Source organism: Neodiprion pinetum, chromosome 6, assembly GCF_021155775.2.
Source record: "Neodiprion pinetum isolate iyNeoPine1 chromosome 6, iyNeoPine1.2, whole genome shotgun sequence".
In the NCBI taxonomy this organism is placed as follows: Eukaryota; Metazoa; Arthropoda; class Insecta; order Hymenoptera; family Diprionidae; genus Neodiprion; species Neodiprion pinetum.
In genome coordinates, this window is record NC_060237.1 from 5,727,863 (window position 1) to 5,740,571 (window position 12,709).

The following is a 12,709-nucleotide window of genomic DNA, read 5'->3' on the forward strand; positions in this document are numbered from 1 at the left end:
TGCTGCACGATTCGTCGGGTGAAAAGTGTGGAATAATTTCTACTACGCGTGGGTGTGCGTGCCGTGTAGTCGGGCGCGTGCACATGGCGGAGCTTTTGGAATATAATTGTAATTTGGTGGGCACGGCGACCGCGTTTCCCCAGTTTCCCGTTCCCTTCGCCGGTGCTGGGGCACATCAAACGCGGAACTCCTTTGGGGGGAATTTTTTTCCCCCTCCTCCTTTCTCTCTCTCTCTCTCTCTCCTTCTCTCTCTATCCCGCAGCAACGAATCGGGGGAGGGGGGGTCTGTCACGGACAGTGGCGGTGGTTATTAACGCGTGGTTAGCCACCGCGCTTCATCCCCACGCGTTCAGAACCAGAGAGGCCGAACACAATCCCGAAAATCGTGGTCAAAATTAATACTGGAATCGAGGTGATAACGCGCGATAAATTCGTGCTCCCGTATAAACGGTGGCGATTTGACCCGAAGAATTTTTTTTTTTTTTTTTTTTTTTTTGTTTTTGTGTTATCGCGAATTCTAGTGCAAATGTTCAGAGCTTGATGTTCGAAACGACGTTAGGTAAATAATACAGAGTTTAGCGATGCGGAGAAAAGCCCTGCGCGTAGATTCGAATGAAACTTCCGCCCGTCTGCATCCGACGAGGGAATATCGCCTGGAGGTTGAGGGGGCGAGTAAAGTGGTATGGGGGCAATCAAATATGGCAACAGTTTCGACCGCTCAGAAGCACGTGAGCCCTCGGGGGGGGATTTATCAGCGGTGTTTGAGATCGGGTGCGGCGGCGCGGTGAGCGGGATCGTTTTATAGGATAACCAGAAGCCGGTGTTCCGCAGCTTTGCCGTAGGAGTTTGCGAATTCGGGGTGGGTGGCGTACCCGCTGCACACTCGGAAAGCTCGAGTGCCCGGGGCGTCGAGTCGTCGTCGCCGTCGTCGTCGTTGTTGTTTCGGGGTCAAAGAAACCCCGGCGAAACAGATTATCCCGCAATCATAGCCGCGGCTATACCGATAACTTTGAACGTTTGTTTGCCCTTTGACGTTGGCGAACTGCATCGCAACGCTGCATCGCAGTTGGGAAACGCACGGATCGCAATCTTCGCTTCTACTTTATTAATCCCAGCTGGTATCGCACGCGCATAGACGCAACGTGCCTCGGTGGATCGCAATCAAGATTGCCGTTACCCTCTGGCATTGCGATGCATCGCGTCGAGACGGAAGGCACCGGCCTTAACCGGAGTGCAGGAACTGGACCGAGAAGACGAAGCAGAAGAAGAAGAATAATATGGCTGACAATGGAGGCGCGTTGTCGGAGGGTGCAGCGGGAACAGCGAAATTTTTCTCGGCCTGCGGAGGAGAAAGGGGAAAGTTTCCGTTGTGCGATCATAACGGCGAACGCGAGGCGTACTTTTTCGTACCTACATCAACGAGATGTGCTCAACTATTGTATTCCACCTTCGAGACTCCGGCGGAAAGTCTGTGCAGCAACGACGAAAAATAAAACAAAAAGAAACTTATTCCTAGGTCGCGGAAGCCGGAGTCTCGATGACGCGGTGGACGCATCCGGTCGACTTCTCATCATTCCCGCGAACATTCGTCTGTCGATACGAACATGCGGCTTCAGCCTCGGATAAGAATGGAAACAAAAGACTGACGCCCTTGTTCGTAAACACCGACACGTCCTGCCTGTTCCGACTGCTGTTTTAATTATTTCTGATGAAAATGCGACGGGAGATCTCGCGAAAGGGTCGTCGATGACGGTCTCAGTCTACGTGCAACGATACGCGACGATGAATTTTTTCAACGGTTTCACTCGACTCTCGATCGATGATACCTATATACCTACTGGTTTTTCGATGTTAATCTCAATGGAGAATCGAAATTTCCGAGACATTCGATGAAAGCGATGGACAGCTACGGAATTCGAACCTCTGCAATAAGTGCGAAGCCAAAGAACGCCAGCGAAACTTGTACGTATAAGCCGGGGAATAAATTATCGAGTCGATTGTTCGACGCATACCGGATCTATGAATTAGCCGCGCTTCAAGAACGCGTTGACAAACCAGACAGACGTGTGCGGAGGTGAAGGTGGGCGCGGAGATCTTATCGGTATACATACTCGATAGAGTCCGGTTGTGGACACAGACGCTGTGATAAAAACGTATAACCTCATAGACAAAGAGAAGGCGAAGCGAATCGACGGAGCGAGGGCCCGACTGGCCCAACTGGCCGGAGGTAGAACGGACCCCCGACTAGCGGTGGGTAACCCGAGACGTGGCGGTAGGTCGGAAGATTGAGGCCCGAGATAAATGTTAACGCGCGACGATCGCCGAGTGACGGGGTGACCGACGATGACGACGACGACGAGTGACGCGAACCGACGGCCCACCGACCCGCGAATCAGGGGAGAAACGGAGAACATCGAACGGGGACCGGGGAAAAAATTGAAGAAAAAATAAAAGGAACCAAGAAAAAGATATCGAAGAACGGCGAGCCGAGAGGAACAAGATCCACTCGATCGATGCGTCGTGGGAGCCGGCCGAGCGTCCGATAAACTGGAACTGCTCGCCGAGGGTTGTGCGGGTATTATTTTACACCTCTGCGTCGTCGGCGAAAGAATTAACCTCCTTTGACGATCGGAGAGTCGTATAAGGATCAAGCCGCGTGAGAGACGAAGATCCGAGTTATATCGTTGGTGTAAACAGTTCCTTTACGCGTTACACGATAACTTCGCACTGCGTAACTCGCAGGATCGATGAATCAGTCGTGCGATTAGATTGTCGAGGAGGGGACTCGAGCAAGCCTCTCGGCATCTTTTATGACGTTTGCAAGGCAGGCGCGGTGTGGATCGAAGATTCGATCGGCGAATATGGCAGCGAATATGCATCCTCGCGTGTGGAACGAGCGGATAGGCAAAGAATAATGGCGGAAAAAGCGTCGAGTCATTGTCAATGAAACCTTGAACCTTCGTTCGGATGTCCAAAGCGTTACGCGTACAGTAAAGGTACGCGTGACTAGCTACTCTCGAAGCTGATTGTGAGTTACGGTGTTTGACAGGCTTACATACTATTAGAAGTAATTCCGTGGGTGTGATGTGTATCGATTGGCATTACCAAGCGAATAAGCAGCCCGTTCACCCTTCGTCCTGCAGCGGTAAATCGCAGGGTGACGGGGACGGGGATAAGTATGAGAAAAGACACCGCACCCTAAACCTGCGGCGAAACTCTTTGTCGCGTATCGCCCCATAGCGTCGCAAAACAGCTATCCGTTATAGGTAAGCGGAATGATCCGTGATAGGTGGCACGTCGAAGCGGACGCAAAACGCCTCGAGGACGCGAGGCGTCGTATTTTTATACATATATACACGCATACATAATATTCATACGCGAACGGATCAGCAAAGCGGAACGAATTTGAAAAAAAAAAGAAATAACATCATTGCTTTTGCCACTCGGTGAATTTAATTGAAACTACAAAGGTGGAAAGCTGCGAAACGGGCCGCGCCGAATGCGGTCGCATTCTTGGCCGCACATTGAACACAACGTGATGGTTTTAAAGAGGCGGATTATTCCGACCCGCCCCCGACATCCACCCATTCCCGTGAATCCCTCCGCCGGGAGTGCCGAATGCCAAATCCCTCATTGGCGGTTTTCCCGAATTTCAGCCTCAAATAAACGCCCGCGGTGCCAGACTCTGATGCTGACCGCAAAGCGCGAACGCCGAGCTTTGAAGTTTGCGTTGCGCGTTTTGTTTCCTCGGATTTCCCGAATTCGTTGAAATTTCTCCACCACGCACGCCCTGCAGGAATTCGACTTGTGTACGTTCCGATTGTACGCACGGCCTATCGCGGCGGTTTTCAACTCCGTTCGAGAAAATTAACCGATCGAGATTTCTCCTGCTGTCGGAAAAAACTTTTCACTTGTTTGACAAGAATAGTGGGCATTTTTTTTTTACAAAGTTACCTAACGCCGTAGAATGATTTACAAAATGTAACTTACTTATTTTGACGCGTCGATAATCCTATCTCTAGTGAAATAATGAGATCTAGTAAAATCAGCGCGACCAAATCATTGGTACAGGTAAAAACTTGATTCCGAGGTTTTTCATAACACCTCGAAATTTTTGTAAAATTCAAATAACACTAGCCTCCGTTTTTTGACGAGTCTGCTACGCAGATCTGATTTTGCAATTGCAACGAAATCCTTCGACTCGTGTTAATACCAAACTTTTTCGTAGAAACTACTAAAATACTTCTGTTTCAGGCGTAAAATAATTCAGGTAATTATTATATCGATCTCTTAAACTCACTCATGACGGCGTTGCTTTGTCCGTCAAAACTGAACATTTTAGTGAACTAACGACGAGTAAAAACACATTTGAAAAAAATACTGGTTTTCGGAACGCTCTGTGAGGACTGTAAAAGTTTAGTACACTGTCCGGAATTGCGAATACCGTAACTTTCGTCAAATCCCTCTCAAGTTTCCTCCTTGGGCTTTTGACTGCAACAACCCCGCACCGCATCAACGCAAGTATATTTCTCACGCGACGTAATTCCCGAAGAGACCCTTGCACACCTACCAAAGTCGTAGGTATGCGTGTAGATGTATAAAAAGGACTCCCACGATCGGATCGTTGATTAAGACGGTACGAGCGGAGCTCTGTTGGCCTGCGAAACTCATTGTTCGACTTTGGCGAGCGTATATTGTATTCTCCGTACACACGGATGCGACTGCGTATAGTTGCACGCGTATGATATCGACGAGTTATTTGCGCGTACGACGTGTAGGTAGGCATGCGATTGTGCTCCGCGTATAACAGGCGGCACACAGAGTCGTCCGTTCGCCCCGTGGATGCGAATAAGGCCCGATGGCTTCTGCCTTCGCTCGACGGGCTACAACAGAGCTTGAGCAAGGAAGGGGTAAAGAGGGCAAATTGAGAACAAAAGGCTACCGTGAAAGCAGGTGCCTCGCCAAAGGCAGAGTTCGACGTATGCGTCAGCGGGAGGCCCCCAATCACACCGACAACGGCAAAGACTCGCTAGCGAGGGCATCGAGCAGCTTCCGGAATTCGATCCTCTTCCGATCCTTCCTCTCCCGGTCTCCTTGAACTTGAACACTCGCGAACAAGTTCGGAAAACCTGCACTGGATCAGACGAATAATACGTGTAATCGTGAAAACTTGAGCCTGATACGGGAAAGAAGTTCCTTGAAAAAGCGCGAAGACTTGACTTGAACCAGAAACCACTCGAACCCTTCGCTGGAAGCTTCGAAAGCCCTTGCTGAGGTGTGTGAGTGCGTTATACCTGTAAACGGAGTTTGAAACGGCGGTGACTTTGGCCGCGGGATAACTTCTCGGCTCTCTGTGTGCGTCGACGCTTTTCCCACACACCGCGGGGACTCCCGCTATTTTCTTAATCTCAGAGCCAGCCCCTTTCGGAGAGGAGACAAACGAGGCAAACAACCGAAAACAACAGGAGATCGCGTCCCCGTTCCTGCTCCAGGGGTCCTCCAGCCTGCAGGATTGACTCCTGCCGCACCGACTCTCAACACTCCTGACGCCGAGCCGCGGCGACAGATGTCGAATCGAGGGAAAGATCGTTGCACTGTTCGTTTTTTCTCTTTTATTTATTTTTCTCGTCGCTGCGAAAGAGCTCCGGTATTACCGCATTTGCGTATTGCTGGGGTACAGAGAATGGGGAATTACTTTTCCGCCTGAACGTTTTCAATTTCTTATAATTACACACGGATTGAAATCTGAAAAATTAATCGATTCACTTCGGAGCGTATCATGTAAATTTTCATACTTTACCTCCTGTGCGGTGTGATATTCGTTCAATTTCGAAAAATACTCATACGCGACGTATAAATTTCAATTTACGAATCGACCGCTCGAATCGTTATCGCGTTGATTCCCGATACTTACTATGCACGTTAAAAACTCCGTCGTAGCCAATTATAGTATAAAAACCATCGAAGGGCGGTATTTTCAATACGACGAGAAAACATAAGAGTGAAAAAACGTTGTGTTTACGGATTATGCACAGTCGAGAGGATAAAAATGAAATTTGATTTCGTTTAATACGATATCATGTATAGGCGCAGAAAGAAGGATCGATATACCCGTATTATACCTACGGACAGATTATACTCTTTATCCAGGATAGATATAAGTGATGCGAAGTAAGTGGGGTGGGAGGTATTTTGTTGAAATTATTAATTAAATTGATGCGAAAAAATATAGTCGCTATCTGCTGCCCTCTGCGGAAGCTAACTTCCGGAAAAAATTAATATCCTCAGGGATATGGTGCGGCAGGAGTTTCAGTCGCGAGAGTGATGGAGAGAGAAGGAGAGAAAATGGGAGAGGTGATTGTAAAAGTCTGCTTCTGGCCTTGCATCTAGAGCTCAGGGTATGAATTTTGAAATTTAACTATCTGTTACAGCAGCTAAAAATTTGTTATACATTTCCTTCGAGTGCACTGAAATAATCAACTTTGAGATTTTTACCGCAAAACAAGAAAAAAACAACAACAAAAAACACCTATTTTACTTCGATATTTTTTTATCAACGGATTACAGAGTCGAGATGACCGAATCCGAAAGTATTGAAAACAAGCAGAAAAAAACAACTTTTTCGCGATACTCTTCATCACCGTGAAAAAGAAAGAGTTTGTCGGTCTGTCCGACAAAATCGATATGAATTGGCAGCCAAATGAAAAAGTTTTGAGAGAAAAATTGGAAAAGAAAAATAATTATATCTGAACTGGGAAAAATATAATTGTTTATTAAAAAAAAAAAATAATAAGGAAGAAAAATATATGTTCGTCGATAAAACGTTGAATATAGATTTATTTCCGGTAAAATCAGAAGTTCAAATTAAACGGGACATGGCAATTTTTTACGCCCATCATTTGATTGTAAAACCCTGTAAGTTTCAAATTTTCTCATCGAGCCGTTTCCGAGATAATCGCGAGAGTTTGCCGGACAGACCGAAGTTGTATTAAAAATCAATTTTTCGGATTCTAGAGGTTCGAAAATGTCGAAATTCGTATAAATTAGAAAAAGTGATTCTCGACCGAAACCGATACCCTTCCCCGTACCACCAACGGTGACGAAAAGTAGAAAATGAATTACAGCCACGTGACTGTAATAAATAAATACTTGTTCAGGTTTAGATCGAAGAAAAGAAATGTAAAAATTTGGCAAATTATCGTTCGACGAAATCGCTGTATCGAATAAATTGCGGGGATACAGGTTCCTTTTTTTCTTTTGTGAGCTCGAGCATCTCGCTGTTACTGATTTAAACGGGGATGTAAGGGGGTATAAGGATGAGGCCGGGAGGGAGGAAGGTTAGGAGGCAACTTATGAAACGCCTGCGAATCCTCGCTGCCTTCGCGCCGGATGAGCGCGATATTAAATTTCTGGAATTTTGCGGTGCGGTAGCCGCGCGCGCGCGTCTACGTGCCAGCGGGTCCCCCTTTCGACCCCCGAAGGAACCCTGCGGGTTCCCTATATGTCTACACGTACCCGGGCACATATATTTCTACATATGTATAAGCCTGCGCCATGCGTCCGTACCTTGAGAGCATGTAAAAGGACGCCATCGCTCCGTTGTTCCGCACGCGACTCTACCAAGCTGCCGAGGAAAAATTTGTCAAAACTCGGCCTATGGGCGAAGCTTTCGGGAGTTTGGATACCGGGAATTTATATACGAGGGTCTGTTGCGATTTAAAAAACCGTTACATTGTTTTTTACATTTATTGTACCCTTTCATTTTGCTTCTTATTTCTCATAAGTTATACGAAGTTATAGACATATATTTATATATACACGTGTGTATATATGTATATTGGGGATATTTTGTAAGATTTTCATTTAAGTAAGACATATATTCGAGATTACGGATACACGGATAAGAGGATATAATATAAGAGAGAAGAGCGCGGCGAGTTAACGGAGTGAACGCTTGCTTTTTTTAAACAATTTTTAAACTGTCGAGTCGCCGATAAGTTCGTGAAGTGTATAGTGCAGGTTTTGAGGCCGAGCGTCGGAAGACAGCGAGCGGTATGAAAACCGGTAATTTTTACCGTATTCACGGGGATTCTGCGTCGATAGATTCAAGTCGCTGCTCAAAGAGAAACAGAAACTGAAGAAATCGAGACTGACAAAATTCAAGTTACTTTCAGGGTGCGTTATAGCGTTCAAGATCATTGCAAAGTGAAATCTTAAGTACTAAAAATCGAACCAAGACATAAAGCTGTACCACAGAAAATTAAAAATTTCTTCGCATCGAAACTCGCGTAAATTGTAAAAAATCATCCCCTTGAGCATCGAAAAATTTGAGGAGGATGGGATTCAATTACCGTATTAGAAGCTGAGAAGATACCGAGTCTCGGGGTTCGGGGCTTTGTAGTTTGCGGAATATCTGGAGTCTCGGGAGAGTGGAACAACGGGCGAGGGTGCGCCGTAAGAGTACCGAAGAAGGGTGGCGGCGAGTGGAGGCGACGGTGCAGCCTCTTCCTGGAGCTCGATCTTCGCCGGTGCCGACGCCGAATCCGCCGCGGGTGAAACGGGGGTGTAGCGGAGGCTTGCGGGGGCGATTTGCAGCTCCTGGAGCGGCGAGTAGGAGTAGATCGGTCCCCGCAGGGGCTCGACGTTCTCGGCCTGAATCCTGGCGAAGTATTTCATCGCCTCGAGGTCCTGGCGGCTGACGTACTGGATGCGCTGCAGACGACCGTCGGGCAGAGCCACGTAGTACTGACCCTTCTGGCGATCCTGCTGCTGCGCCTCGACCTGCTGCTCGTCCAAGTCACCCTCCTCGTCCAGCTCGTTGACGGAGTTGACGGGCTCGACCTGACGGAAATCAGAAAAAAAAGAAACTTGACCTAAGACGCCGTTCTTCCTCCCGGTTTCACGGGTGATCATCGCTCATTTCGTGTTCTCAATCTTACATAATACGCGGTCGGTAATTCTCCGGTAACAACCGATGAAAAGAAAAAGACCGAGTCAGGCACCTGAAGCAAAATCGAGAAAAATAACTCACCTCGGAGTCTGTCTGCGGTGCTGAGGTCGTCGTGGCGTCTTCGATTTCGGTTGTGGTCGACGGTTCCTCCGTGGTCGTCGTCCATGGGGCACCGTATTCCTGGTCGGGACGCGGGGGCTGGAATTGTTCTTGGGGTTCGGGAGGGCCGTACTGAGTGTTGCGAGGTTGGGACACCGGGGCCAGGTATTGACGTTGCTGGTCCTGGTTCTGGGCGGCCGCGAATTGCTGCTGCTGTTGCTGCTGTTGTTGCTCTTGACGACTCTGGAACCGCGGCGAGTTTACCGGGAATCTCTGTTGCTGCTGATTTCCCTGCACCCTCGAACCCTGAGTGTCGTACTGCTGCTGCTGATCGGTGGAAATAGGACTTCCAAACGACTTCGGGGGCCCGTAAGAGTCCTCGAGCTGCCTCTGGGGTAGCTCGAAGGATGGACCAGCCGGCTTCCATCCCGAGGGTGGATACGGCGCGTCCGCCTCCGCTTGAGCCGGAGTTTCCACCTCTTGGCGGGCGAAGTAGTACCTCCTCTGCTGCTGATTCTGACCACGATAAGCCGGGGGCTCGGCCACGGCCAGAGCCACCAAAACGCTCAGAACTACGAAAACCTGGAAGAAGATTTGGGGTGGATAGAGTGAGTGGTCGTGGAAAAACTACGGTGCTCTTCGATTTGAACGAGAGGGTAACTTCGGCGTGGATTTGGAAGGAAAACGGGAAGAGGGAATTGATCGAGAATGTAGACGCTTGGTGTACTACCTTCATGGTGCGCTGTGCCGGATTGTCGGAAACTGGTACGAGGTGCCTTGTAGTGTTCGGGCAGAAGACTGATTTGTACGGCATCGCGTGTCGTTTTATACCCAACCGAGAGGCGCGCGATCTGCATCGTTAAACGGGCCGAGACGTACGCAGCGAGTCCTCCTTCGGGATGCCGGGCTCTCAACGATGACCAACCACACGCTGTCCGGTGACATTGGCCTCCTAAAGAGGCACGATATGCGACGACGATGAATCCCCAACGTTGGCCAACGCCGCGGCTAGTCGTCATCCTCCGTTCTCGGTCTCATCTTTATTCATCGCATAAAGAGGGGAAAAAAAAGAATCATCGGTGCCAACAATAAACGATTGTGAATAATCATCGGGCGAAGGAGAAGCACCGATATAAACATTTGTGCAAAAGGGGGAGGAATGGTACTGTTAGCGTCTTCGAGTTTCCTTTTCGTGTGTTCTAAATACAGAAATGAGATAAGTTCGCCTTCGTAGTTCGCCTAACGAGGATGGAAACGTTACACGTAGAACGAGTGCCGATTTTATCGGCGCACTGCACGCGATTCAAATCCGATCCAACAGACTCGGTCTTCGGATTCGACTCACGTCCATCCTTGGCGCGTGACGCTTTGCACAAGTGAATATAATTCTGCTGGACTCAATCCACGCGGACAGCATCCAATGAAAGTGATCAAGGCGCACCGCGACATGACTATAGAAAAAACTCGGCCCTCGGGTTAACGAAATTTATTTGCGGGTCCGAAGATCAGCAATACCGATTGCTGATCAGGGCCGAATGACGGCCCTCAAAATTCAAGCAGATTCCTTTTGCCAATTGGGTATGTGCGATGATATAGCTTTCTTGATCACGTCGCATCGCTGTCGCGTTTATTGCAATAACTCGCCACTCACATACAGAGTATCTTCTTCTTTCGGTATACTCATTTTGTTACGCACAGTTATTTTTTCTCTAGTCATAATTGGGATGAACACTGGATCTGGGATGAAAATTATCGAATCAACCTTCTTACAGTTTCCTACAAAACAGTCGTCTTAGAGGATTACGCGATTGATTCGAATTCCCATTGCGTACAACCTCTGCTTGTATACATACAGTGTATTACGGTGGAACAGTTATCCATCCATGCTTCGGTTACAAGTAGAATTTTCAAAGTTAGCCTGTGTGGTTTGAAAAAATATCCTCTCGAGGAAAAATGCACGTGAAAAGTGAGCAACGAACGTGACTTAAGACCTGCAAAAAGAAAGAAAATTTTCAACTCCTAATTATTCGGTACGAAAAATTTTCGAGCAATATTCTATCGCTTGAATATAATAAATCCGTGGTAAAATTTTCGCAAAATACCTGCAAGACCGTGATATTGTACATTTAAGTTGGCGTTGTCTGCCGCACGTACATATCGACATAATATACGCACATAATACGTTAGTAGGAATTGTGGCGAAACCTGGGGATCGAGTCGAGAGTGAGAGAGTGAGAGAGTGAGAGAGAGAAAGAGAGGGCGAAGGAAGGGGAGAAGGGGGGCGAGATACCGCGCGTACAAGCGCTGCAAAGCAAATTACTCACAGTTAAACGACTCCATTTCAATATCGGGTCCTGCCAGGGACAAAAGAAGGGTGAGATGCCTCTCCCTTCTGTCGCAGGCATCGCCGAGCCCGAGTAGCTGCTGGCTGCTGGCTGCTGGTTGCTCGAACCCACGGGATACGGCCCTGCAGTTCGCACCGCGTTGCCTGCACGCACGTATACAGGATACCCACCAATCTCGATTCCGACAACAATCCCTCTGCAGAGCGCGTGTGCGCGTCAACACCCTACAAAGTCATCCGACGGGACCGGGTTCCAACTTCGGCAAAACATCGCGTAGATACTGCGAGTCATTCGCAGAACACCGACGATCGCTTTATTCAAGGGAACCGTCGTCGTGAGTTCACTTTGACGAAACGGAAAAATCATCGAGACTTTACGAGCCTAGGAACTTCTAACGGTGACAGTCATTTTCCTGCCTAACTGTAATTTACTGATTTTTGTCGTGCCGATGCCAAACCGAGTGTGACAATGCTTGGACCTTGATTCCGATACCTGATTTCTTACTTCTCGTGATTCGAGGGATTGTAACGTTGCACCAAACAAATATTACGACAAGGATTACCGAACCTGCATTTCCTAAATTATGAAACGTCGTTCTACGCCGATCCAACTCCGTATAACGGGAGATGGTAGAAACGGTATTTGTTCACAAAAATTCCAGATCACGCTGAAGGATAACTGCAGTTTCGAAGCGTTCAAATTTCATAGATCAGCATCGTCGCCGGCATATAACAGGTATGCATGCGCGGGCGCGTGGAGTTGGAAAGAGACAAGAACGCAGAGAGTCAAGCCTGTCTTGGTATAATTGAATACCCAGAGGTATGTTTTGCGCCCGGGGGGCTCTTGTGCGGGTTCTCCGCTCCGGGCTTCGCACCCCATGCCTGCCTAGTGGCGTCTACAAACCGGATTAATTGTCTATGAAGGGGGAAGGAGGGGGGGGGGGGGGGGGGCAGCGGGCGGTTGGGGGCAGCTTGGACAACAGAAAGGACAATGAACTACATTCCTCGATTCGCTTGGCGATTAACCCTGAAACGTGTAACGTACCGCGCGCGGGTAGCTTGCATATAAATGTGGAAAAAACCGAGCCTATGCGACAGAGCAACAGTTACGTAATTTACGAGGTGAGGAAGAGACGATCGGCATTCAGCAGCCACTCGCTGGTACATGAATAATCGACAATTACAGGCCTCGTGCAGAGCCTTGCGCAAGTGAATTTATACGTATTATATGGTCGATTCGTCGAGTGGAAAACATCGGGGGTAACGACTACCATTGAGCAACGACGCTCGAGACTATCGCTGGTATTGTTTTCCAA

At 48.3% G+C, this 12,709-nt stretch overlaps 2 protein-coding genes across 4 annotated transcripts in view; one reads left to right on the forward strand and one right to left on the reverse strand.

The window, feature by feature from the left end:
- LOC124222245 (paired box protein Pax-6) overlaps positions 1-12,709 on the forward strand; it is a 66,568-nt gene that overhangs the window by 41,312 nt on the left and 12,547 nt on the right. The gene's annotated exons all lie outside the window — the stretch shown is intronic.
- LOC124222246 (glutactin) lies at positions 7,733-9,878 on the reverse strand. The gene is made up of 3 exons (XM_046633027.1): positions 9,780-9,878; positions 9,032-9,631; positions 7,733-8,841 (listed from the first exon to the last, which is right to left on the reverse strand). The coding sequence occupies exons 1-3, from the start codon at positions 9,861-9,863 to the stop codon at positions 8,356-8,358; spliced, it is 1,170 nt and encodes a 389-aa protein (XP_046488983.1). The 5' UTR covers positions 9,864-9,878; the 3' UTR covers positions 7,733-8,355.